Source organism: Heptranchias perlo, chromosome 34, assembly GCF_035084215.1.
Source record: "Heptranchias perlo isolate sHepPer1 chromosome 34, sHepPer1.hap1, whole genome shotgun sequence".
Lineage (NCBI taxonomy): Eukaryota > Metazoa > Chordata > Chondrichthyes > Hexanchiformes > Hexanchidae > Heptranchias > Heptranchias perlo.
In genome coordinates, this window is record NC_090358.1 from 24053425 (window position 1) to 24078116 (window position 24692).

Below are 24692 nucleotides of genomic sequence, written 5' to 3' on the forward strand. Positions count from 1 at the left end.
TCTTACACAGGTAGGAAAGAAGTGTGTGACAGTAAGCAGCAGAAAACCAGCCAATCAAACTAGATTCAGTCACCATTTTTATTTCTAAACCAGCCCATTAAATCTGTATAATCCGACAGAAGCCTGCCTACCTGTCAGGGCCTTTCAGCCCCTCACTTGCTAAGCTGGACTTTGCTGCCTTTTGTTCCGCCCCATTTCCCCCTCACCCTTAATATTGTGCATTGTCTTCTGATTCAAGTGGCTGCAGCAATCACAGTCGCTTCTTCAGTACCAAAAGCAAGGAACCCGAACCAGAATCCAGCCATAAAACGATCGTTACAATTATCCTGTGCTTACATTTGGAACATAACACCAGTAGGAAATTGCCTTTGCAGCATGAATAAACTCCAGTGAACTTTCATTCTGGTTTTTAAATTGCCATCTAAACTTAGGACTTTGAATTTTCTCCACTGACAATATCAAGCTACATTTTTACTAAGTATAAATTAAATGATGTTGCAAAGTGGTATTGAATGGAATTTAGCATATACATAAGCTGTGATGTAAATATACAATGAGAAATACTTTAGGTTGGGCTCCAGAATGAAGTGTGCACAGGGAAGTGAGAAGTAGCATGTTCAAGGTGAAGGGAGGCCCCTACTATGAAATTCTAGTGTAAACGGAGAGGGGCAGAAGGAATGTGATTTTAAACCGGATATCCCAAATCTGCAGGATGGGTAGGATATTACTGACTAGGTCAAATCAATTGGTTAGATAAGAGTTAAATTTAAAAGTGCAAAGATAAATGAACTGTCAAAAAAAAAAGCAATCTCACAATTTCTGTGCTGCAAAATTCTGTCCTGTCCAGTCTTATGATTTATGGTGTTATGTAATATCTGCATTTTATAAGAAAAAAACAGTTTACCCACATCACCAAAGCCCTGAAATTGATGCTGCTCCCTCAATCGAGGATTTTGGGGAGAATGCTGCTCATCTGCCCATTAACCCCCGATACTGAAGTGTTTCCAGTCCTCTGCAAAGTACATGACCTCTTGACTATGCAATGGGCTGGACAGCGGAGTGTGTGCACTGCTGAGTAGCTGCGCAGCATTTAAATGGCTTAAGCAGCTACTTAAACAGCTGCATCTTCACAGTGGGGTGGAGGGGGGTCTGCAGGGCAGGGGTTAACATTCTGAAGTTCCTAGAAAATTGGGCCTACTTGAGCAAGAACTCTTAGTTCTGATGAAACAAGCAGTGGAGCTGCTGCTTTGGGAAGTATAGGAAAGGAGAGAACTGCACTGTGTGGGTAAGGAGGGCTGTCCTGCGTGAATCAGAAGGCACCCTCCTCAAAAGCATTTGGTGCTTCAGGGTACCGGTATTATGCTAAATAATTCTGTTGGTTGCATGGGCCTTGTTGTATCTGTGCTCAGCTTCCGGCTGCTACAAGAGTGCCTTTGGCAGGAATGAAAAAGGCAGCCTTGGTAACATAAAAACATAAGAAATAGGAGTAGGCCACATGGCCCCTCGAGCCTGCTCCGCCATTCAATAAGATCATGGCTGATCTTCGACCTCAACTCCACTTTCCTGCCTGATCCCCATATTCCTTGATTCCCCTAGAGTCCAGAAATCTGTCTATCTCAGCCTTGAATGTATTCAACGACTCAGCATCCAACAGGCCTCTGGGGTAGAGAATTCCAAAGATTCACAACCCTCTGAGTGAAGAAATTCCTTCTCATCTTAGTCTTAAATGGCCGACCCCTTATCCTGCGACTATGCCCCCTAGTTCTAAACTCTCAGCATCTACCTTGTCGAGCCCCCTCATAATCTTATATGTTTCAATTAGATCACCTCTCATTCTTCTGAACTCCAGAGAGTATAGGCCCATTGTACTCAACCTCGCCTCATAGGACAACCCTCTCATCCCAGGAATTAATCTAGAGAACCTTCGCTGCACTGCCTCTGAAGCAAGTATATCCTTCCTTAGATAATGAGATCAAAACTGTACACAGTACTCCAGGTGAGGTCTCAACAAAGCCCTGTACAATTGTAGTAAGACTTCCTTACTTTTATAATCCAACCCCCTTGTAATAAAGGCCAACATTCCATTTGCTTTCTTAATTACTTGCTGTACCTGCATGCTAACATTTTGTACTTCTTGTACGAGGACACCCAATTCTCTCTGAACACCTACATTTAATAGTTTCTCACCATTTAAAAAATATTCTGTGTTTCTATTCTTCCTGCCAAAGTGAATAACCTCACATTCCCCCACTCCATCTGCCACCATCTTGCCCCCTCATTTAACCTGTCTATATCCCTTTGCAGACTTTTTGTGTCCTCCTCACAGCTTACTTTCCCACCTAGCTTTGTATTGTCAGCAAACTTGGATACGTTACACTCGGTCCCTTCATCTGTCATTAATATAGTTTGTAAATAGCTGAGGCCCAAGCACCAATCCTTGCAGCCTGCCAGCCTGAAAATGACCTGTTTATCCCTACTTTGTGTTTCCTGTCCATTAACCAATCCTCTATCCATGCTAATATGTTACCCCCCAACCCCATCAGCCCTTATCTTGTGTAGCAACCTTTTATATGGCACCTTATCAAATGCCTTTTGAAAATCTAAATATACGACATCTACTGGTTCCCCTTTATCTACCCTGCTAGTTGCATCATCAAAAAACTCTAATAGGGAAATCGTGTTTGACAAATCTTTCATAAAACCATATTGACTCTGCCTAATCATATTATGATTTTCTAAGTGCCCTGTTACCACTTCCTTTAATAATGGATTCCAGCATTTTCCCAACGACTGATGTCAGGCTAACTGGCCTGTAGTTCCCTGTTTTCTCTCTCTCTCCTTTCTTGAATAGCAGGGTCACATTTGCTACCTTCCAATCTACTGGGACAGTTCTAGAATCTAGGGAATTTTGGAAGATCATAACCAATGCATCCACTATCTCTGCAGCCACCTCTTTTGGAACCCTCAGATGTAGACCATCCGATCCAGGGGATTTATCAGCTTTTAGTCCCATTAGTCCTCTAGTACTTTTTCTCTACTGATATTAATTACTTTAAGATCCTCACTCTCATTAGACCCCTGTTTCCCCACTATTTCTGGTATGTTTTTTGTGTCTTCTACTGTGAAGACAGATATAAAATATTTGTTTAACGTCTCTGCCATTTCCTGATTGCCCATTATGATTTCCCTGTCTCAGCCTCTAAGGGACCAACATTTACTTTTGCTACTCTCTTCCTTTTTACATACTTGTAGAAGCTCTTACAATCCGTTTTTATATTTCTTGCTTGTTTACTTTCATATTCTATTTTCTCTCATCAATTTTTTGGTCATCCTTTGTTGGTTTCTAAAACTCTCTCAATCGTCAGGCCTCTTCTTTTAATCTAATACTATCCTTAACTTCTTTTGTTAGCCAAGGGTGGATCACATTTCCCGTGGAGTTATTTCTCAATGGAATGTATATTTGTTGAGAATCTTGTAATATTTCTTTAAATGTTTGCCATTGCTTTTCAACCGTCGTACCATTTAATTTAATTTCCCAATCTACCTTAGCCAACTCTCCCCTCATACCTATATAATTGGGTTTATTTAAGTTTAAGACTCTAGTTTCTGACTTAAGTAAGTCACCCTCAAACTCAATGTTGAAATTCTATCATATTATGATCGCTCTTCCCCAGAGGTTCTTTTACTGTGAGATTACTAATTAACGATCTAAAATAACCTGTTCCCTGGTTGGTTCCATGATGTATTGCTCTCGGAAACTGCCTCAAATACATTCTATGAACTCATCCTCTAATCTATCTTTGCCAATTTGATTTGCCCAGTCTGTATGAAGATTACAGTCCCCCACGATTGCTGCATTACCTTTGTTACAAGTTCCTATTATTTCATGATTAATACTCTGTCCAACGGTATTGCTACTCCCACCACTGTTTTCTGCCCCATGTTATTTCTTATTTCCACCCATATTGATTCTACTTCCTGATCTTCTGAGCCAAGATCCTTTCTCACCACTGTCCTTATGTCATCCTTTATTATTAGGGATACACCCACTCCCGTTCCATTCTGCCTATCTTTTCTAAACGTCATGTACCCTGGAATATTTCGTTCTCAACCTTGGTCACTTTGCAATCGTGTCTCCGTCTCTCAAGAGCCACCTTACAGTCTGCTTTTGCCTTCAGAGAAACTTGGCACAGATGACTCACAAATTTAAAGCATATTGGTACTGGATAGAAGGATGTTATGTAGAGAAACAAAGAACTTGCATTTATATATTGTCTTTCAAGACCTCAGGACATCCCAAAACACTTTACAACCAATTAAGTTAGTCACTGGATGGAGGAGAACCACTTTCTGTTCATGTAGGCCATTGTATCTTGCCTCAGGACCCAGACAGCTGTGTAGGAGACATCAATCACCCTCTATGTATATTTTGAAAATCCAGCCGTCTCATGAAATTGGGCTGCCCTGTTATGCTGTTGGTGCTATTCATTGGGGAAACATCAGTCAGCTGTTTGGTGTATTTTTGCACGGCAAACTGATGTTCCCTGCTCTAGCCTGGAAGGAGCTGGAGGCATAGAAGCTGATGGCTATGGTCATGTGGACAGCCACTAGCAGCGCTGCCCCTATAAGCAAGGTTGGCTGCAGGTGTCCTTGAAGCAAATGGCATGTCTGTAACTGCCGCCCTGCTAAACCTGAGCCTCTAGAGATGGCTGTCCTAAGGCCTGTAAATACAATGGGTGCCATACCAACTGGTGCAGGCTGTCCCCCTCTGGTGCCATTTAACATCCCTCACAGCCTTTCTCTGCTACTGCTCATTATCCCCCCACTAAATCAAGCGACTGAAAGCAATTTTTGTAGCTGTAAACATTCTACCTGCAAAAACGGATTGGCACTGCTGTACTTGGCTTCTGACCCCAATATGCAAGAGTCTGACTGAGCTCTAATGGCCATTTGTTTTGGGTGAGATTTTATGTACAATGCACAAAGACGACAACTTTACAGGCTGCGCCTTGGAGTATCTCCAATGCCTCCCAATTTGCATGCCAAAGAATAACACAAGAATTTTAAGACCGGCATTCAGTAGGCAGGAAGCATGCAAACCTTAGATTCCCCCTGAGACTGCTAGTCAGTATCGCTGATAGCTGCTGCATAATACTTTATGCCAACAGCAGTTTTTAGGCTCCAATATCAAAGAAGTGGGAAATATGAGAATATAAATGACTACATCATAGAACTAAGTAGGAATGTTAATGACTAATTGTATTGGAATTTCCTGCACTGTCCTGACTGAAATGGGGTGGGTTAATAGGGGAAAATGAAGGAAAATCAGACAGTATTGTGTTTGTGTTCTGGTCTCTACTTCCCACCCACCATATGTAAATTACAGTGGGGAGGCAGAACTCGACAAGCCACCCCATTTCCCTTCCTTCTGCTAGTGATTCCGCTGTCCCCAGGGACCACAAGGAGAGGGGTGGCTGTCGTCCTTGGACAACAGTGGAAGGCTATCTGATGTCCCTTTTGGAAGGAGAGTGTCTTCTTCCTTCTATTAGGCCTCAGACTTTTTTAGGGCTCAATCCAGTCCGGGACCTAAAACTGCCAAGTTCCTCCTGCCTTGAGAAGGTGGTGGTGGGCCTCCTTCTTGAACTGCTGGTAGTGGCCTGATACAACTGAGTGGCTTACCAGGCCACTTCAGAGGGCAATTAAGAGTCAACCATGTTGGTGTGGGACTGGAGTCACATATAGGCCAGACCAGGTAAGGAAGGCAGGTTTCCATCCGTAAAGGACATCAGTGAACCTGTTGAGTCTTTCTACAATCCGACAGCTTCATGGTCACTTTTACTGATACCAGCTTTTTATTTCCAGATTTTCAAAAACTGAATTGAAATTCTCAAACGGCCCTGATGGGATTTGAACTCTCATTCTTTGGGTTACTACTAGTCCAGTAACATAAACACTACATCACCGTACCCCTTCAAGGCTTTTCAAAGCTCTCCTGCCTTTAAAGGGTCCCACCTCTTCAGGTGCCCCACCACCAGCACTTTCCTCCATGGCAGTGGCGGGCTCCCACCCTTCACAACTAATGACCCTGGCGCAGGAAAATGGGTCGGGGTCACGGCAGGATTGGGGTGGTGGGTGGAAGTCCTGCCCTGACCCTCCTGGTGGAAGTCCTGCCCTGACCCTAAGGACGATCCAGTGTATTATTTCTGCAAATCAGTTTCATTTGTGGATGAAAACTGGAAAATCAAAATCTCTTAAATTTCTCTGGAGGCTTCACAAAGAGATATTGCTACAACCTGCAATATTAAGTCTCAAGTAATTTTCACTAGTCAGAGTTTCACGTTTGTAATACTTGTTAATGTGTTTACCAAACACCTAAGTTGTGATGTGTTTAACTTACACTATAAACACCCCCCCCTTACAGAAAAATATGTATGAAAGAGTCCTTAATGTAAAATAGTTCTGTATGGGCGGAAATGTTTACAGAACAGAAACTAAATTTAGTCGCTTTATATATGAGCTATCCTATCTCAGAAACCCAAACAACCGACCCAGATGAATCATTAAGATATTTTCACTTTGCCCGTCCAACGTATTGGCCCTCTATCAATATCTGCCGCATTTTGAAAGTGTATTTAATCAATGTTCTTTCCCTCCTTTAATTGTTACAGACTAGGTACGTTTCTTCGAAGGACAGTATAGTCCAGTTCATGTTCTATCAACCAATCAGCCACCAGTGGAGAGAGACCGATTTCTACCCATGTACTGTGACTTGTGGAGGAGGTAACAAATTATTTCAGAAGTCCTGTGTGTTTTTACATATTAAATTTTTTTTTGAAATGGAGGCTACCCTGAATCCCTTTATATTGGGGATAAGTACATTTGTGTCCGAAATATTTTTGTCGTCCTTCCTTTTCCCCCAGTTTTTGCCTGGCCCCTCCTAAAGGTGTTGATACCTTGCTGCTCGATCCCCAGAAAACTCGGTTAATCCCGGGGATGAGGGGGTGAGTAGATTGGGACTCTACTCATTGGAGTTCAGAAGAATGAGAGGCAATCTTATTGAAACATATAAGATTGTGAAGGGGCTTGATCGGGTGGATGCGGTAAGGATGTTCCCAAGGATGGGTGAAACTAGAACTAGGGGGCATAATCTTAGAATAAGGGGCTGCTCTTTCAAAACTGAGATGAGGAGAAACTTCTTCACTCAGAGGGTGGTAGGTCTGTGGAATTTGCTGCCCCAAGAAGCTGTGGAAGCTACATCATTAAATAAATTTAAAACAGAAATAGACAGTTTCCTAGAAGTGAAGGGAATTAGGGGTTACGGGGAGCGGGCAGGAAATTGGACATGAATTTAAATTTGAGGTTAGGATCAGATCAGCCATGATCTTATTGAATGGCGGAGCAGGCTCGAGGGGCCGATTGGCCTACTCCTGCTCCTGTTTCTTATGTTCTTATGTTCCCTTCCTGGCTACGTTTTGACGGTAAATGTTAGCAGGCTATTTGACCACGAGAGGGGGAGGGAAGGGCATTGTCGCCAAGCCTGATCCTGTCCTCACCTGATGTAGACTCTCATGGACTTCCATCAAAGGTGCCTGGATAGAGATCAGGAGTGGGAAGTCTGGCTGATTTGCCCCTCCTTAACCAAGGAATGCTGAGGTGAATTGTGGTGCCCTGCCATTGCAGTTGAGATCAGCTAACTCAGTGTGGAATGATTGAATCTGGAAACTTCCTGGTAAATCTGGGACCCCTTTTTCCTTATGACTCAGCTGCCTTAACCATCTGTGCCAAGGAGGAGCTTAAAAAATGTAAATAGCCCCCTGTTTTGGTGAGCCTATTGAGAAATGCATCACAAACTTTAGTTAACATTCCGTGTCAAGTACGACATTTACCGTGTTTATTTTATCCCATCTCTTTTAAGGTTACCAGCTTAGCTCTGCAGAGTGTGTGGATATACGTTCAGGCCGTGTTGTTCCTGAACACTCCTGCAATTACTATCCAGAAAACAAAAAACCCAAGCCCAAACTACAGGAGTGCAACATGGATCACTGTCCTTCCAGGTGTGTTTATGTGTAAGGGCAGAAACTGTGCAGAGCTTTACTAGCTGTGAGCGCAGGTTGGAGTCAGGGCTGTGATGTTGGTTCTGCACCCCTGCTTGCAGCTAGTAAAGCTCGGTGTCAGTATTGGATGCTCATAATTTCTGCTCTGTAATGACTTTTATTACCTGGCAGCAAAGAAATTAACTTCCCTAACAATTGTTCGAGACAGTTTAAAATGCGAGAGGTTAGAATGAAGGCTTTGGAACAAGTAGGAGAGACAGTGAGTATGTACATTTATAACTCCTAGATAAAGCACAGGAACACAAGATGGAAAATAAATCAACATTCTGCAAATCTGAGCTTTTATAATGGCACCATTTTAGTTCAGAGTCCGGGAGACTGGCGCCTAGCGTATAAGCTACTAAATCAGACTCCTTTAAAAAATGTCTCACCACAAAATAAAATCTCTGCATGAGTCTGCCATCAGTGTAAGGGGTTTAGTAGTGTAAATGCTAGGAGATGCCCCCTGACACCAGTCTCCTAGAATCCCATCTAAACCAGTGCCAATATAAAAATGGCACAGCTGAAGCTACTAACAGTGAGAAGTTCCATCATCTGCTGTGGCCAACTTCTTTCTCCCACCCCCTTGATCACCACCACAAAAGATGGAAAAGGCATTGATGGGACATGTGCCAGTCAGAGTTAGTGATAGTCAGCTTCTACATTAGAGTGGAAAAGCACCAGGCAGTCGATGCTTCCTTTCTGGGGATCTGTAAAATCAGAGCCCCTCATAAATATGTAAGCACACCCATTGGAGGTGGCGGGACAGGTTGAGAAGATGAGAATTTAACCCCCACTTCCAGGCACCAGAAGAAGAGCAGCTCATTCCAACCACGTGCTAAGGTAGGGTAGGGGAGCTCTTTAATGCCCCAACACAACTATTTCCCCCCTGTAACCACCATTAGTAAAATACCATGATCCTGAACTACTCTAGATACCACTATGTGAACAGACGGTGTGTGTTAATGGATGCTCCTGCAAAAATCATGAAAGTAACAGCTCTACTGTTGTGTAAACTAATGTAAAACTCTTGAGTTTCATATCATATTAATAAGCTGGACCTAGAGTCTAGCATCCACTGATGTGTGGAATTTTTGTTGTAATTTGGCATCCTAATACAATTACTGTTGGCATTAAACTAAATGCCACCAACAAGTGTGCATTCATGGTGAGCAACATCTATTGCTAGGCTACGAAGCACTAACTTACTGCCCATTTCCCAGCTGTGTTAATATTGTGGTTAATAGAAGTGGCTCATGGATAACAATTCACAATAAATGAAAGCTGGTGTCAGTGTAGGTACCTGTATATCTATTGTATTTTAGAAATGATGAGTAATTTCAGGATTCCAAAGGTACTTTGTGGGTAGATGGCACTGCCAACTTAGTGTTTACATAACAAATTGAAGATAATTGGACACGGCCTATTCTCAGAGAGTTGTTCTTATCGAGGTGTATAACATAGTTAACAGTATCGAAAAGGCAAATTCAGGTTATTACCTTAAAATTAAATTGCCAAAGTAGAACAAAGAGCCATGAGTTCAAACTTAATGGTAAATTTAGGACTGATCTCAGGAAGGTCATCTTCAAAGAAACAAAAGATGGGTCTAGAGGAGCTGTAAATGGCAACGGCAGAACCATTACCAGCACCTGCTGTCCAAAAAAATGGGAACAGTGGTTATGATCTGAAGTTATTGACATCAGTTTTGAGTCTGGAAGTTTGTAAAGTGCCTAATCGAAAGATGAGGTGCTGTTCCTCAAGCTTCCATTGAGATTCATTGGAACAGTGCTAGAGGCCGAGGGGGGACCAATACTTGGAATGGATTCCCAAACTGGGTAGTGGAGATGCGAACCCTGGAATCATTTAGGGATCAACTGGACATTGTAATGGAGGGGACTGTAGGGTCTTTCCAGATGGATTAATTAAGAGCAGCAACGTGGCCTTATGAATTGATAAATATGTAACACATAATAAATTGTGCATTACTGTGATAGTGTAATGGTTTAGTTTATCCTCTGATACCTGAAATGCAGGAAAAATTGCTTCTCTGTGCCAGCATGGCTTATTCAGCTTTCTGATATCACCTCCTCTACTATGGCGAGCATTTATCTTACCATGTGTAGCATACATTACAGGTGTTAATAGCATGTAAGGAGATGCAACACCTGCCCTTTCACCTCCTCCCTTCCCATAGTCCCAGGCCCCAAACACTCCTTCCAGGTGAAACAGCGATTTACTTGTACTACGTTCAATTTACTATACTGTATTCGCTGCTCACAATGCTGTCTCCTCTACATTGGGGAGACCAAATGCAGATTGAGTGATCAATTTGCTGAACACCTCTGCTCTGTCCGCAAGCGTAACCCTGACCTGTCAGTCACTTGCCATTTTAATTCCCTGTCCCGCTCCCACTCTGACCCCTCTCTCTTCGGCCTCTTACATTGTTGCAATGAAGCTCAATGTAAGCTCGAGGAACAGCACCTCATCTTTCGATTAGGCACTTTACAAACTTCCAGATGCAACCCTGATTTCAGTAACTTCAGATCATAACCACTATTCCCATTTTTTCGGACAGCAGTTGCTGGTAATGGTTCTGATGTTGCCATTTACAGCTCCTCTAGACCCATCTTTTGTTGCTTTACTTGTCCCATTCCCACCCTCCTTATCTTGAACCATCAGCCCTTTTGTCGTTTAATCACTCCTGCCCTCCACCCTATTAGAGACCTTCCATTTTGTTCTTTCCTCTCCCACTTTGCCTGGCTCTGTAGTTGCTTAAAAACTGTTAAATCTTTAACTTCTTCCAGTTCTGACGAAGGGTCATCGACCTGAAATGTTAACTCATTTTTTTCCTCCATAGATGCTGCCTGACCTGCTGAGTATTTCCAGCATTTTCTGCTTTTATTTCAGATTTCCAGCATCTGTAGTGTTTTGCTTTTTCTTTTTGTTTTATCTAAATTGACTTTGTCTCTCTTGCAGTGATGGCTTCAAGCAACTTGCAATTTATGATCATTTTCAGCCACTTCCTCGGTATGTATAACTTCATACTGCACACTGAGTTAACGTAGTAAATATTGAATTACCACCTATCAACCACTGTGTAAATATAATGGGCTGGAAATTGCTCATAAAATAACGGGGAGCCTAACAGTGCTCACTGTTGTTAATGGGCAAATCGAAGAGCAAGTTCCAGCGGCCGCACATGCACAGTCAAATGCAGAAATCTGGAACTTGCTCTTCCTGATTCACCAGTGATGTGAAAGCTTCGTGTTAAAGGGACCTCGCTGGCTGCAATCAGTGGACTGGCGTGAACTTGCTCTCCTGCCCAGATGGAAACTAACTAATCTCCCGCGAAAAAGGTACAGTGAGTTTTTTTAGGCCTAAACTAACTTTTAACGGCAGGGTAAATATTAATGATTGGCAAACAACCTCTCTAGCACTGAAAATTAACTTTTTAAAATGTGGTGTTTCATTACTCCTGATTTCAATAGCTTTTGGACATTTATTAAAAAAATTAAATTAAAATTTTTTTTTTTATTTTTTCTTTCTGTCTCTTTTATCTTAGTCTTTAAATCTTGCCCTCTCTTTATTTTGCTTTCTCTATCTCATTTTATTGAACATTTACTAATCTGATCAGGCACTTCCTGGTTTTTAGTCCGTGCGGTTTGTCAATTGTGTTTCGCTTCCTGATTCTTGCAGCGTGGCTTGCTTCAAGCTGATTGGTTGAGGGGACATATAAGGTCCTTTCCCCGCTCACACAGCCCGGGAAAGAACACTGCTTTTTTTTTTAAAAACTGATTTCAAGGAAGCTGTGATCAAAAAGAATGCGGTTACTTCATGGGTAAATTCAAATCTCATGAGCAACAAGCACTGTTGGTTTGTAGCTCAGAGCAATTTAGGGCCCAGTGTAGTTGTCAGCAAAAGGTTTACAGAACTGGTTCGTCTTTAGGTCCAAAACAAACACGAACTTGGTATTACATTACTGTTATCAGAGAATATTTTGACGGTAAGTTCTTGTTGATCTGTTTATTCATTATGAAATCTTTATCCAGAATTATTCTCTTGCAGTAAATCGCTTTGGTAATTTTTATAGTTACACTCTCCCCTTTCTATCCTGGTTTCACTGGGTCACAAAGCAGCCATGGCTGAGGTGGGTAAATTGCTCCTCGGTCTCCATTAGAGCCCTCTGAAAATGGCTACAAGGAGGCCTGCCAAGTGGTTTTCCCATTTTTCTCTCTCTCACTCCTTTAATTTTGACTTATCGTATTTCAGGTTTCTTATTTGACAGCTTCTTAATCTCTTTCTTGACTACTGCTTGAATGGTTCCATTTCCCTTACTGCAGAGCTCTTAGGCTTGCTCATTCTGTTGTACTGCTTCTGGCCAGTAAATCAATTTTGTTCATTTCCTGCACTATTCCTGGGCAGAAAAGGCACATAAAGACCACCACCTAGTTGTCAAGATTAAGCATTAATGTGGTAAACCTGGTGCTCACACCCTGAGATAGGATCACAATCATTATTCATATCATTATACTTGTTCACCACAATGTAAGGATCTTGGTCATGGGCCTATAATTTTTTCGCTTCACCAGCAGCACAACTAGCATTGTGGACTAGTTGGAATTCACAGATCTTTTGTTATAGTCATACCAGAAGTTCTGAGAGCCAGTTTTCCTCCTGGTTCCCAGGGTGCTATACAAGATGTACTGGGAACAGGGGAAAGTCATCAGAAAATGACATATTGGCTGTGCCAGCCCTGGCTGTTCAATATACTGCCACCCATGGGTAGGGTTTGCTCCTTTGGCTTTGCAGGGGTCTGGCTTTTCATCCAGTCCTGGACTGGGGAATTCATCAGAAATGCTCCCTCTCCTTCACCGTAAGTGCAGCAAAAAGATCCTTTAAGTCACACTTTGGCGAAGTTTCAGCGGTGGAGCAGCTCCGAGAAATGTCCCAGTCCTGGACTTTTTTTTGACTGTCTGGTTATTAAAGCTCTGTTTAAACAAGGTTTTCTCTTGATACTAGTTCCCATTAAAAGTCAACAAATGGACTTAAACAATTAATTGTTTGCTGAATAGTGTGTTAAGTCAATTAGCTATACAGTAGGTGGGGTACGTTATATTTTAGAGTAACATTGAGTTGAAGCCTTGTTCCATCCATTTAAATATTGAGCAGAAAATTGTGGGCTAGGAGTGTGCAATTTTATGATGTGCATTTCCGCAGGGTGCTTTTGCTCTCATAGCCCTTCATAAACCACTGCTCATAGGAATGCCTTTTGATGTCTTGCTTGGCAGGCTACATGGAAACTACACCAAGATAGGCTTCCCGTGGTTCTAAATGAGACCTCTTTGTAGTTCTTAAGTTAATGTACCCACAGTTTGAGCATCTTTGAACATGGGAATCATTGGCTCACAGAGCTAGTGAACTACAGGCCTCAGTTGTGGAACACCTTTACTTGATGTAACATGAAGATTGAGTTGTTTTTAGGATTCACATGAGATGTCTCACTTAGCTTATTTCCCAATTTCATGTAAGTGATGAAATTGTCCTTCCCTCATTTTACCCACCGTTGCATCAACCATTCATGGACCATGTGTTTCTCTGAGTGAATGCTCATAGAGTTCTCTTGGTTCTGTGTTCAGCAACCCCAGAAGCTTAATCAAGATAGTTATTTGTGTTCTGTAAAGAGGAGGCTAGGCAATTTGGTAACTAAACAACAGATAGCAAAACAGCTGGTGGAATGCATTCTTAACTATTACAATCTGACAGATCCAAATTTCGGCCATCTAATGTCAAGGTGGAAATTTTTGTTGGCATGCTTAACATGTGGCTTCTTCAGAAACCATGAAGTTTGGCCAAATTCCTACAGTGTGTGAAGGCAAAGACCCTACAAGGTAGATAATTTAGCATGAAGCAGCTATGGAGTGCTCAATACTTGTGAAGAATGGTTCCACTAAAATGTAGAAAGTTTCAATTTATCCAGAGGCCATGCATCAGTGAAGCACCACTGACAAAATTATACCTGGGACGCTTGAGCGCTGTTTGTGAGGCTCACGTTACAGGTGACAGGGCAGTGGGACAAAGCTACTTTATGAAGTCTTCAACAGTTTCATCAAACTATTCCACTGAAGACTTATTAATGTTTTATTAGAGTAATTGATTTACTGATGGCCTTGCTTATAAATAGTCCCCAACACACAGTGCACTGCTGGGTTGACTTTGTCTCGGTATATGGCATTTGCTTGGAGTGTACTATAGTTCATACATTACAACAGTGACTACAATTCAGAAGTACTTAGTTGGCTGTAAAGCACTTTGGGACGTCCTGAGGTCGTGAAAGGCGTGTTGTAATTGCAAGTTCTTTCTCTCTTTCTCTCTCTTTCTTTCTGTCTTTCTCCCTCTCTCTTTCTATTGCAGTTGAATGTTCCAGTCAGCCTGTTGTAATGTACAGTTGACAATTGATATTAAAGGTACCAGTGGAATAGCTTGAAATTTATATATACTGTTTGTTTATTGCTGAGTGCATTCTTTTCTGATGTCACAAAAGTTCATGAGAAGGAAATATGTTTTAATATGCATTAGATATTAGATTGCAAGAAATGTTGCTTAGTTCAGTCTGATGGTACCTGCTATCAAATAGCAACCTCAGTGAACTTTTTTTGCACAATGAACTTGACTAGTTTACTTTGTGCCAATTCACATTCTGCTGGAACTCAAGAGGTTGCTTAATTGTATAATTTCACTAAGCAACGTGATATCTGAAGAGCACCACATCTAAGAGTAGATTTTCTGAGTCCTTGCACATAGTCAGATACCTTACACGCTACAATTTTGGAAAATCGCAGGTAGTGTGCCTGCAATTTTCCGATATGTGCTCAGGACATGCAAAGCACCTTGCACACCTTGCACACTATGCAAGGCACCTTGCACATGTGAGGGTTTGTGTGCTGATTTTCCTTTGCTTTTCACCTGAGGAATACTTATTCCTAGGAGAAAGGGCAGAGATGTTTGACGCTGGCCCCCTTACATTGCCCCTGGGATTTCTGGGGTTTTCCTGAGCAAGGGCCCATCAGCTTTCCCTCGATTGAGCAGAGCCATGTTAATGAGGTGACCTCTTGGGCCTCCCACCGCATCTTCTTTTTCACATTCCTGGTTGGGCAACCATTTTGAGGGGCACTCAGAAGTAGTGGGCCTTAGGCTTTGTGCTAGTCCCTCTCCAATCAGAACAAAGACACTGGACCAAAAGCAAGTCTCTCTTTCCCCCCCCCCTCCCCCAGGGAACGGGCCCCAACGCCAGTGGCCATAGAGGTGGAAGAAAGCAGTCTTAGCAATGGATTGGATGTAAGGAAGGAATTTGACCTTGGTTTTGAGTAGTTTGCCAAGGCCCCCTATTGTGAAAATGATGTGATGTGAAGAATCTATTGAATATACCTGCCATATCCTGATCATCTGGAATAGTTTTATCCAACTTATCCTGTAATGAACCCATTGTTTTTTGATCATCCTTCTACTTTTAACAAAATTGCAAAAACTTGCTACCCTGTGTGATTTGTCTTTCTACTTCTGATTTAGTATTTTTAATTCTTCACTTAAGTTGCCCCTTGTATGAATCCCAGTCATTCCAATTTTTAAAATATCTTTTTTTTATTTAGTTTCCTTCTATCCTCCTTATTAAACCACTCTTTAGGACTTGCTATGTTTCTGCTTTGTTAGACAGAATATACCTTTTTTTATCTCCTCCTACATAATAACCTTTACTATAGTAGCCTGCCTTACAGTCAATTTGTTTTTATACCTCCTTTCTGGTATTACCCGACTCATTGAACCAGGGGGATATTGCTATCCCCCCATGATTAACAAATTATGACCCTCTAATCATACATCGAATTATCTAATCTGTTTATTCCTTCATTTGGGTTCCCCAGTATTGACAGCCAGAATAAAATATCCTTGTTCGGTTGTCGAGGAAAGACAAACTGGGCCGCATATGCAAGGCCATTGTTGATGGTAGCCGTGCTTTCAGCTGCCTAGGCCCTAAGCTCTGGACTCCCCTTCCTAAACCTCTCTACCTCTCTCTCTTCCTTTAAGACACTCGTTAAAACCTACTTCTTTGACCAAGCTTTTGGCCACCTGTCCTAATATCTCCTTATGTGGCTCAGTGTCAATTTATTTTTTAATAACGCTCCTGTGAAGCGCCTTGGGACATTTTACTATGTTAAAGGTACTATATAAATGCAAGTTGTTGTTGATGATGCCTCAGTGTTGTTAGGAACATAAGAACAGGAGTAGGCCATTCAGCCCCTCGAGCCTGTTCCGCCATTCAATGAGATCATAGCTGATCTGCGACCGAACTCCATATACCCACCTTAGCCCCATATCCCTTAATACCTTTGGTTAACAAAAATCTATCAATTTCATTTAAAATTAACAATTGAGCTCGCATCAACTGCCGTTTGCGGAAGAGAGTTCCAAACTTCTACCACCCTTTGTGTGTACAAGTGTTTCCTAACTTCACTCCTGAAAGTCCTGGCTCTAATTTTTAGACGATGTCCCTTAGTCATAGACTCCCAACCAGCAGAAATAGTTTCTTTCTATCTACCATATCAGTTCCCCTTACTATCTTGAAAACTTCTATCAAATCACCGCTCAATCTTCTAAATTCCCGGGAATACAACCTTAGTTTGTGTAATCCCTCCTCATAATTTAACCCTTGGAGTCCAGGTATCATTCTAGTAAATCTACGTGGCACTCCCTCCAAGGCCAATATATCCTTCCTAAGGTGCAGTGCCCAGAACTGAACACAGTACTCCAGGTGTGGTCTAACCAGGGCTTTGTATAGCTGTAGCATAACTTCTACCCTCTTGTATTCTAGTCCTCCAGATATAAAGGCCAGTGTTCCATTAGCCGTTTGGGTTATTTTCTGTACCTGTCCATGATATTTTAATGACCGATGTCCCTAAGTCTCTTTTGGACCTCCACTGTTTCAAGCTTTTCATTAAAAGTTGTTGGTCATGAAAAACTTCAGTAGGTGGGGAGCCGAGGACTATTTGTGCTGATTTACATTGCAAACTGGGCTCGTATCACAGCTTTGGCTGACATCTGCGCTTGAACTTTCCCCAAATAGAAAACTGCCTGTTTCATCCAGGTTGCAGGTAAAACACCAAACAGATGTGGTATGTGTTCCCTATGTGAAGGAAGGACATTTTAGTAGGGAATGCAACTTGCATTGATCTTCAGTACTTTCTGCCAACCAGCCCCAAAATGATATTGATGGAGGTCAGGGGGATATGTGCAGTACCTAGCTGCCCTTTAGTCATGTGCATATCTGGTATATTGGCACCAGATTTTGGGATAACACACATCCATTCATTTTAGCCCTGTAGCCTATGAATAAGGGAAAATATGGATGATTACTTTACAAGTATACTTATAACTTGCAACACAACTTACAAGGAAGAACAATATCATGGGTATACTGCTACTCTAACCAAGTTTTTTCTCGTAGAATGTACCAGAATACAATTTTTGTTTTTCACAACTGGATAAAGTTGATTATTGCTGTTTTTCTTGGCATTTCTTTCCGTGTTTAGATTTTCATTAGTGGTCTGAAGTAATGCGGCAGGCTCACTTTCTAACCGCTCTGTGCCAGTTTACAAGGTGCTGACAGGCTTGTTATAAAAATGCTCAACAGGAAATCAGAACTAAATCCTTTCAGTTGCTGCTAACAATTTTATTTCAGTTTGTTTCTTTGTTGCTTGGCTTTTTAAAAACATTCTTAATTTCTCCTGTCTTCACCACTTTCAGTAAGTCAGTATAATACAGCATAATTTTGTCTCCAATTGAATTAATTGCGTTTTTTTCCATTTAAAGTCTGTGGAATGTCTGTTTTGAGTATTTGAAAAGTGGAGCGGATTGTTTAAGGTGCTGCCCCAAGGCAGAGATGTCTTCTAATCTGTCTTGTGTTTTGTGTGTTGCAGCTGTTTCAGATGTTTTGTATGTTTATGATTTCACCAATCCATCTTAAATGGTGCGAGGTCCATGTGATTTATTTAGCAAACATTTTTGAGATCATTTAACTTGAAAACAAGTGATGCCTTTTGACCTTCCAGCTTCCTGCTGTGTTAAAGAGGTGGTTACCTCAGATAAGCTGCCATTGATTTATGTCATTTGAGTTTTAGCTCCCATGTGCAGTAAAAATGCATAAAGTTTAATATTCATCAGTCTAGTTATTTATATTCAAGATTGGATCATTAACTTTACTTGTTTGCTATTTTTTAAAATTCGTTCATGGGATGTGGGCGTCGCTGGCGAGGCCGGCATTTATTGCCCATCCCTAATTGCCCTTGAGAAGGTGGTGGTGAGCCGCCTTCTTGAACCGCTGCAGTCCGTGTGGTGAAGGTTCTCCCACAGTGCTGTTAGGAAGGGAGTTCCAGGATTTTGACCCAACGACGATGAAGGAACGGCGATATATTTCCAAGTCGGGATGGTGTGTGACTTGGAAGGGAACGTGCAGGTGGTGTTGTTCCCATGTACCTGCTGCTCTTGTCCTTCTAGGTGGTGGAGGTCGCGGGTTTGGGAGGTGCTGTTGAAGAAGCCTTGGCGAGTTGCTGCAGTGCATCCTGTGGATGATACACACTGCAGCCTCTGACCTGCTCTTGTAGCCACAGTATTTATGTGGCTGGTCCAGTTAAGTTTCTGGTCAATGGTGACCCCCAGGATGTTGATGGGGGATTCGGTGATGGTAATGCAGTTGAATGTCAAGGGGAGGTGGTTAGACTCTCTCTTGTTGGAGATGGTCATTGCCTGGCACTTGTCTGGCGCAAATGTTACTTGCCACTTATGAGCCCAAGCCTGGATGTTGTCCAGGTCTTGCTGCATTCGGGCTAGGACTGCTTCATTATTTGAGGGGTTGCGAATGGAACTGAACACTGTGCAATCATCAGCGAACATCCCCATTTCTGACCTTATGATGGAGGGAAGGTCATTGATGAAGCAGCTGAAGATGGTTGGGCTGAGGACACTGCCCTGAGGAACTCCTGCAGCAATGTGCTGGGGCTGAGATGATTGGCCTCCAAGAACGACTACCATCTTCCTTTGTGCTAGGTATGACTCCAGCCACTGGAGAGTTTTCCTCCTGATTCCCATTGACTTCAATTTTACTCGGGCTCCTTGGTGCCACACTCGGTCAAATGCTGCCTTGATGTCAAGGGCAGTCACTCTCACCTCACCTCTGGAATTCAGCTCTTTTGTCTATGTTTGGACCAAGGCTGTAATGAGGTCTGGAGCCGAGTGGTCCTGGCGGAACCCAAACTGAGCATCGGTGAGCAGGTTATTGGTGAGTAAGTGCCGCTTGATAGCACTGTCGACGACACCTTCCATCACTTTGCTGATGATTGAGAGTAGACTGATGGTGCGGTAATTGGCCGGATTGGATTAGTCCTGCTTTTTGTGGTCAGAACATACCTGGGCAATTTTCCACATTGTTGGGTAGATGCCAGTGTTGTAGCTGTACTGGAACGGCTTGGCTAGAGGTGCAGCTAGTTTTGAAGCACAAGTCTTCAGCACTACAGCTGGGATGTTGTCGGGGCCCATAGCCTTTGCTGTATCCAGTGCACTCAGCCGTTTCTTGATATCACGTGGAATAAATCGAATTGGCTTCCGTGATGGTGGGGATATCGGGAGGAGGCCGAGATGGATCATCCGCTCGGCACTTCTGGCTGAAGATGGTTGCAAACGCTTCAGCCTTGTCTTTTGCACTCACATGCTGGATTCCGCCATCGTTGAGGATGGGAATGTTTACAAAGCCTCCTCCTCTCGTTAGTTGTTTCATTGTCCACCACCATTCATGACTGGATATGGCAGGACTGCAGAGCTTTGATCTGATCCGTTGGTTGTGGAATTGCTTAGCTCTGTCTATAGCATGTTGCTTCCGCTGTTTAGCATGCATGTAGTCCTGAGTTGTAGCTTCACCAGGTTGGCACCTCATTTTTAGATATGCCTGGTGCTGCTCCTGGCATGCTCTTCTACACTCCTCATTGAACCAGGGTTGATCCCCTGGCTTGTTGGTAATGGTAGAGTGAGGAATATGCCAGGCCATGAGGTTACAGATTGTGCTGGAATACAATTCTGCTGCTGCTGCTGGCCCACAGCGCCTCATGGATGCCCAGTTTTGAGCTGCTAGATCTGTTCTGAATCTATCCCATTTAGCACGGTGGTAGTGCCACACAACACGTTGGATGGTGTCCTCAGTGCGAAGACGGGACTTCATCTCCACGAGGACTGTGCGGTGGTCACTCCTACCAATACTGTCATGGACAGATGCATCTGCGACAGGTAGATTGGTGAGGACAAGGTCAAGTAAGTTTTTCCCTCGTGTTGGTTCGCTCACCACCTGCCATAGGCCCAATCTGGCAGCTATGTCCTTCAGGACTCTGCCAGCTCGGTCAGTGGTGGTGCTACCGAGCCACTCTTGGTGATGGACATTGAAGTCCCCCATCCAGAGTACATTCGGTGCTCTTGCTACCCTCAGTGCTTCCTCCAAGTGATGTTCAACATGGAGGAGGACTGATTCATCAGCTGAGGGAGGGCGGTAGGTGGTAATCAGCAGGAGGTTTCCTTGCCCATGTTTGACCTGATGCCATGAGATTTCATGGGGTCCAGTGTCAATGTTGAGGACTCCCAGGGCCATCCCCTCCTGACTGTATATCACTGTACCGCCACCTCTGGTCAGTCTGTTCTGCCGGTGGGACAGGACATACCCAGGGATGGTGATGGAAGAGTCTGGGACGTGGCTGAAAAGTATGATTCTGTGAGTACGGCTATGTCAGGCTGTTGCTTGACTAGTCTGTGGGACAGCTCTCCCAATTTTGGTACATGCCCCCAGATGTTAGTGAGGAGGACTTTGCAGGGTCGACTGGGCTTGGTCTGCCTTTGTCGTGTCTGGTGCCTAGTGGTCCGTCCGGTTTTATTCTTATTGTGACTTTTTTTAGCGAGATTTTACAACTGAGTGGCTTGCTAGGCCATTTCAGAGGGCAATTATGAATCAATCACATTGCTGTGGGTCTGGAGTCACATATAGGTTAGATTAGGTAAGGACGGCAGGTTTCCTTCCCTAAAGGACATTAGTGAACCAGATGGGTTATTACGACAATCCGGTAGTTTCATGGCCACCATTACTGATACTCTTATTTTAATTCCAGATTTTATTTAATTAATTGAATTTAATTAATTGAATTTAAATTCCCCATCTGCCATGGCGGGATTTGAACTCATGACTCTGGATTATTAGTCCAGTAACATAACCACTATGCAACCGTACCTGTTAATACTACATATTAGAATTGCAATAAAATCAAACTATTCATAAGAAGATGCAGTAAAACACTATGAATTACTCCATCCCGCCCAAGAAATAATTATTAATACCTGAAAGTTCCTGTTGTCAGTAGGCCCAGAATAGTGTCGTCCTCATCTCAACAGAAGAACTGATTTGTTTATTTGCAGTATTTCCCATCTCCTCCTCAATGGTATAATGCCAAGATTGTTTCATTACATAAAAGTTTGAAATGGATTGACCTATCCACATCGCAGTCTCGTGGGACAAACATTTACATTCCTATAAGCCATTATTTTTTAAATAAAATGTCTGCACAAATTACTGAGTCAAGTTAATTTCTTACTCGATTTTATCACTGTATTTTGGGGATTTTCACCTTAAAAATAGTACAAATAGTTATCTGGCATTTTAATTGGTGCTGGTTAGGTAGGGAGTCTGAATTGTAATAACATATGCAACTAACCTGGTGGGAATCAATCTGCTAGTTTGTACAAATAAATGTATTTAAGCAAGTGGATTATATGTACAAAGGAAATAATTGTGAGATATTTAGAAAATTGCAAGCTAATAGTCCGTTCTGCATAGAACTCAAGAGTAGGAAAGAATCAGTAACATGAAACAAGAATGTCTTTTTAAAAAAAAAGGCATGCTGAGTAAAGCCTGTAAATTACCGTGAGTAATTTTATCGTACCGATTGCATAAATACTCGTATCAAATTTCTCCCTCTGCTATTAGAATGGAGGTGTTAACCCATTTATTTTGCAGAGAGGAATTTGATGCGAATGTGTTCAGAAATTTCCAGTTTATCATTGCCGGTATGGTCTCTGTTCATTTGTAAAAAGGGTATGATCAGATTTTGCATCGAAAGAAAAAAAAAGGACTTGCATTAATATCGTACCTTACATGGCATCAGGACGTCCTAAAGCGCTTTACAGCCAATGAAGTACTTTTTTGAAGTGTAGTCGCATTTATAACATAGGAAACGCAGCAGCCAATTTGCACTCAGCAAGGTCCCACAAACAGCAATGTAATAAATGACCAGATAATCTGTTTTTAGGTGGTGAGGAAGCGTTTCTGCAGCTAGAGCATAGTGGAGAATAGCTGGTGCATTGCCCGCAGTTTTCTGATGTATAATAGGATTCCTCACCAGGAGCATGTACCTGCAAAACGACACCAATGTATTCTACCGTTACTTGTACAGACTACAATTTTGGAGCCATTACACTTGTGTTCAAGAGCAGCAGAGGTTTATTTTTAAAATCTCTAGCTTTTAATAACTTTCCTTCTCTGTTTTAAAAAGGCCATTTGCTAACAGGCTGAGTCAGGACAGGACAATCTGGAACACAGGTTTTTTTTAGCACCGATATCAGTATCGTGATGATTGGCTTACACGAGGATATGATTATGTTAGTTTTCCCTGACTGTGAAGTAAAGATTCCAGATGTACTGTGGCATCCCAAATAGTGGCCAAGCTGAAAATTAACCAGAAACATTCCCAACAGTGGCAGACATGTTCAAATGGCAAACAGTCGTGCAGCTGAAACTCAGACCATATGGGTTGTGAGGCTGCTGCTCTGCTACCTGTTTATCCTGCCACTTTAACCAATATTTACCCTAATAATCAAGAATTACGGGTCTTTCAAATAACCCCAGTAATTCTTTGCACTGTGCTCCATTGGTAGAAATCATTTTTAACTAAGTAATTCATGTTACATGCTACCTGCACTTTGTTATATAGTTCTGCTACAAGCATTTAATCTGATGAGGGTGAGAAGGGATCTGCTTATCTATAATAAAAAAAAATGATATTTTGCTCAGATGAAATAAGCAATGTACCCTAATTATTATAGTTGCTGAAACTTGAGATTTGGCTCAGTTGGTATAATTATTAGCCCTGAGTCAGAAGGTTGTGGTTGCTGCTTCATTGCAGTGCTTAAGGAGTGCGGCATTGTTGGAGGTGCAAACCTTCAGATGAGACTTTAAAACATCTGCCTGCTCAGGTGGATGCTAAGGAACACTCTGTTCGATGAAGAGCAGGGGTTTCTGGTGTACTTAAACAACGCCACCAAAAAAATACATAAGGTCATTCATTCACTTTCTCTTTGTGGGACTTTGCTGTTTGCATATTGGCTGCTGTGTTTGCCAACGTAACAACAGTAACTGCATTTTAAAAGTAATCCATTGCTTGTAAAGTGCTTTGGGATGTCCTTTGGATGTGATAAGGCACTACATAAATACATAGAAAGCTACTTCCCAACAAAGGTACAGTAAAATTAAAATTGTAGTGTAGTTTGAGATAAAAGAAGTTTAGATTCTGATGTTTGCTAGGACAGCTGTGGCCTAGAAATTACTCTTTTGTGGTAATCACACTGTTACAGAGCATTCATGAACTTGCAGTTCAGTCAATGTTTAGTGCAAGATAGCGGGAGTTATAGCAGTTGCAACGGATTTGGTAAGGAAACAACAAATAGGCAAATTCTGCACTGCCAGCTCAGAGCCTCACTGGACAGGAGCGTGGGTCAGAGACAGAGCTACAACACTGAAACACCCAATCCCCAACCTGCACTCCCACTGAGCGAGGCACTTCGCTGGCAGCACAGAATCTCTCAATAAACCTTAAAGTTACAAAGCAAGTTTTGTGAGGTGGTAGGTAAATGGTTTTACAATTATTCTTTCTGTGAGGCTGATGTCTTTAAGAATCAGTAAATGTTTAATATTTTTTTACCTTATGTCAGTTTTGTGATGTATGGCCTTAGTGAATTTGCTTTATTACAGCAATGGGTGAACCATTGTTACATTCAGGTTGCACCATCAGAAAATCTACTCTAGGTTTTCACTCCCAGTGACTAACACCAAGGGAAATCTTCTAATACATGCAGGTTATTCTGATAATATTTATTGGATCATGCTTTATTTTACCAGTTGGGAGAACAATCCTTGGACTGCATGTTCAGTTTTCTGTGGAGGTGGAATACAAACTCGAAGTGTGCCTTGTATTGAAGAGAACATGTTTGGTGAAATTATTCCGGTGGAAGAGTGGAAGTGCATGTACACTTTTAGACCTACACTAATTCAAAACTGCAACCTTTTTGACTGCCCGAAATGGATTGCCATGGAATGGTCGCCAGTAAGACATCCTCTTTTTTTTCAGCTCTTTACACATGACTGTATTGTTTTGCGGGTTAATTGGTTATCTCTGCATAAATTAAATCTGTTTGGACACAACAGCCCAGATTTTCCAACCGATGTTATTTATACACCACCGATAA

General features: G+C 42.2%; 1 protein-coding gene across 3 annotated transcripts in view; it reads left to right on the forward strand.

Moving 5' to 3' along the window:
- The window catches only part of adamtsl3 (ADAMTS-like 3), a 481218-nt gene that overhangs the window by 306174 nt on the left and 150352 nt on the right, over nucleotides 1–24692 (forward strand). For all 3 annotated transcript variants that reach the window (XM_067971609.1, XM_067971611.1, XM_067971610.1), the window contains exons 10-13: nucleotides 6669–6780; nucleotides 7916–8054; nucleotides 11070–11120; nucleotides 24346–24550. In XM_067971609.1, coding sequence (XP_067827710.1) covers nucleotides 6669–6780; nucleotides 7916–8054; nucleotides 11070–11120; nucleotides 24346–24550 — 507 coding nt within the window. The remainder of the gene's footprint in view (nucleotides 1–6668; nucleotides 6781–7915; nucleotides 8055–11069; nucleotides 11121–24345; nucleotides 24551–24692) is intronic.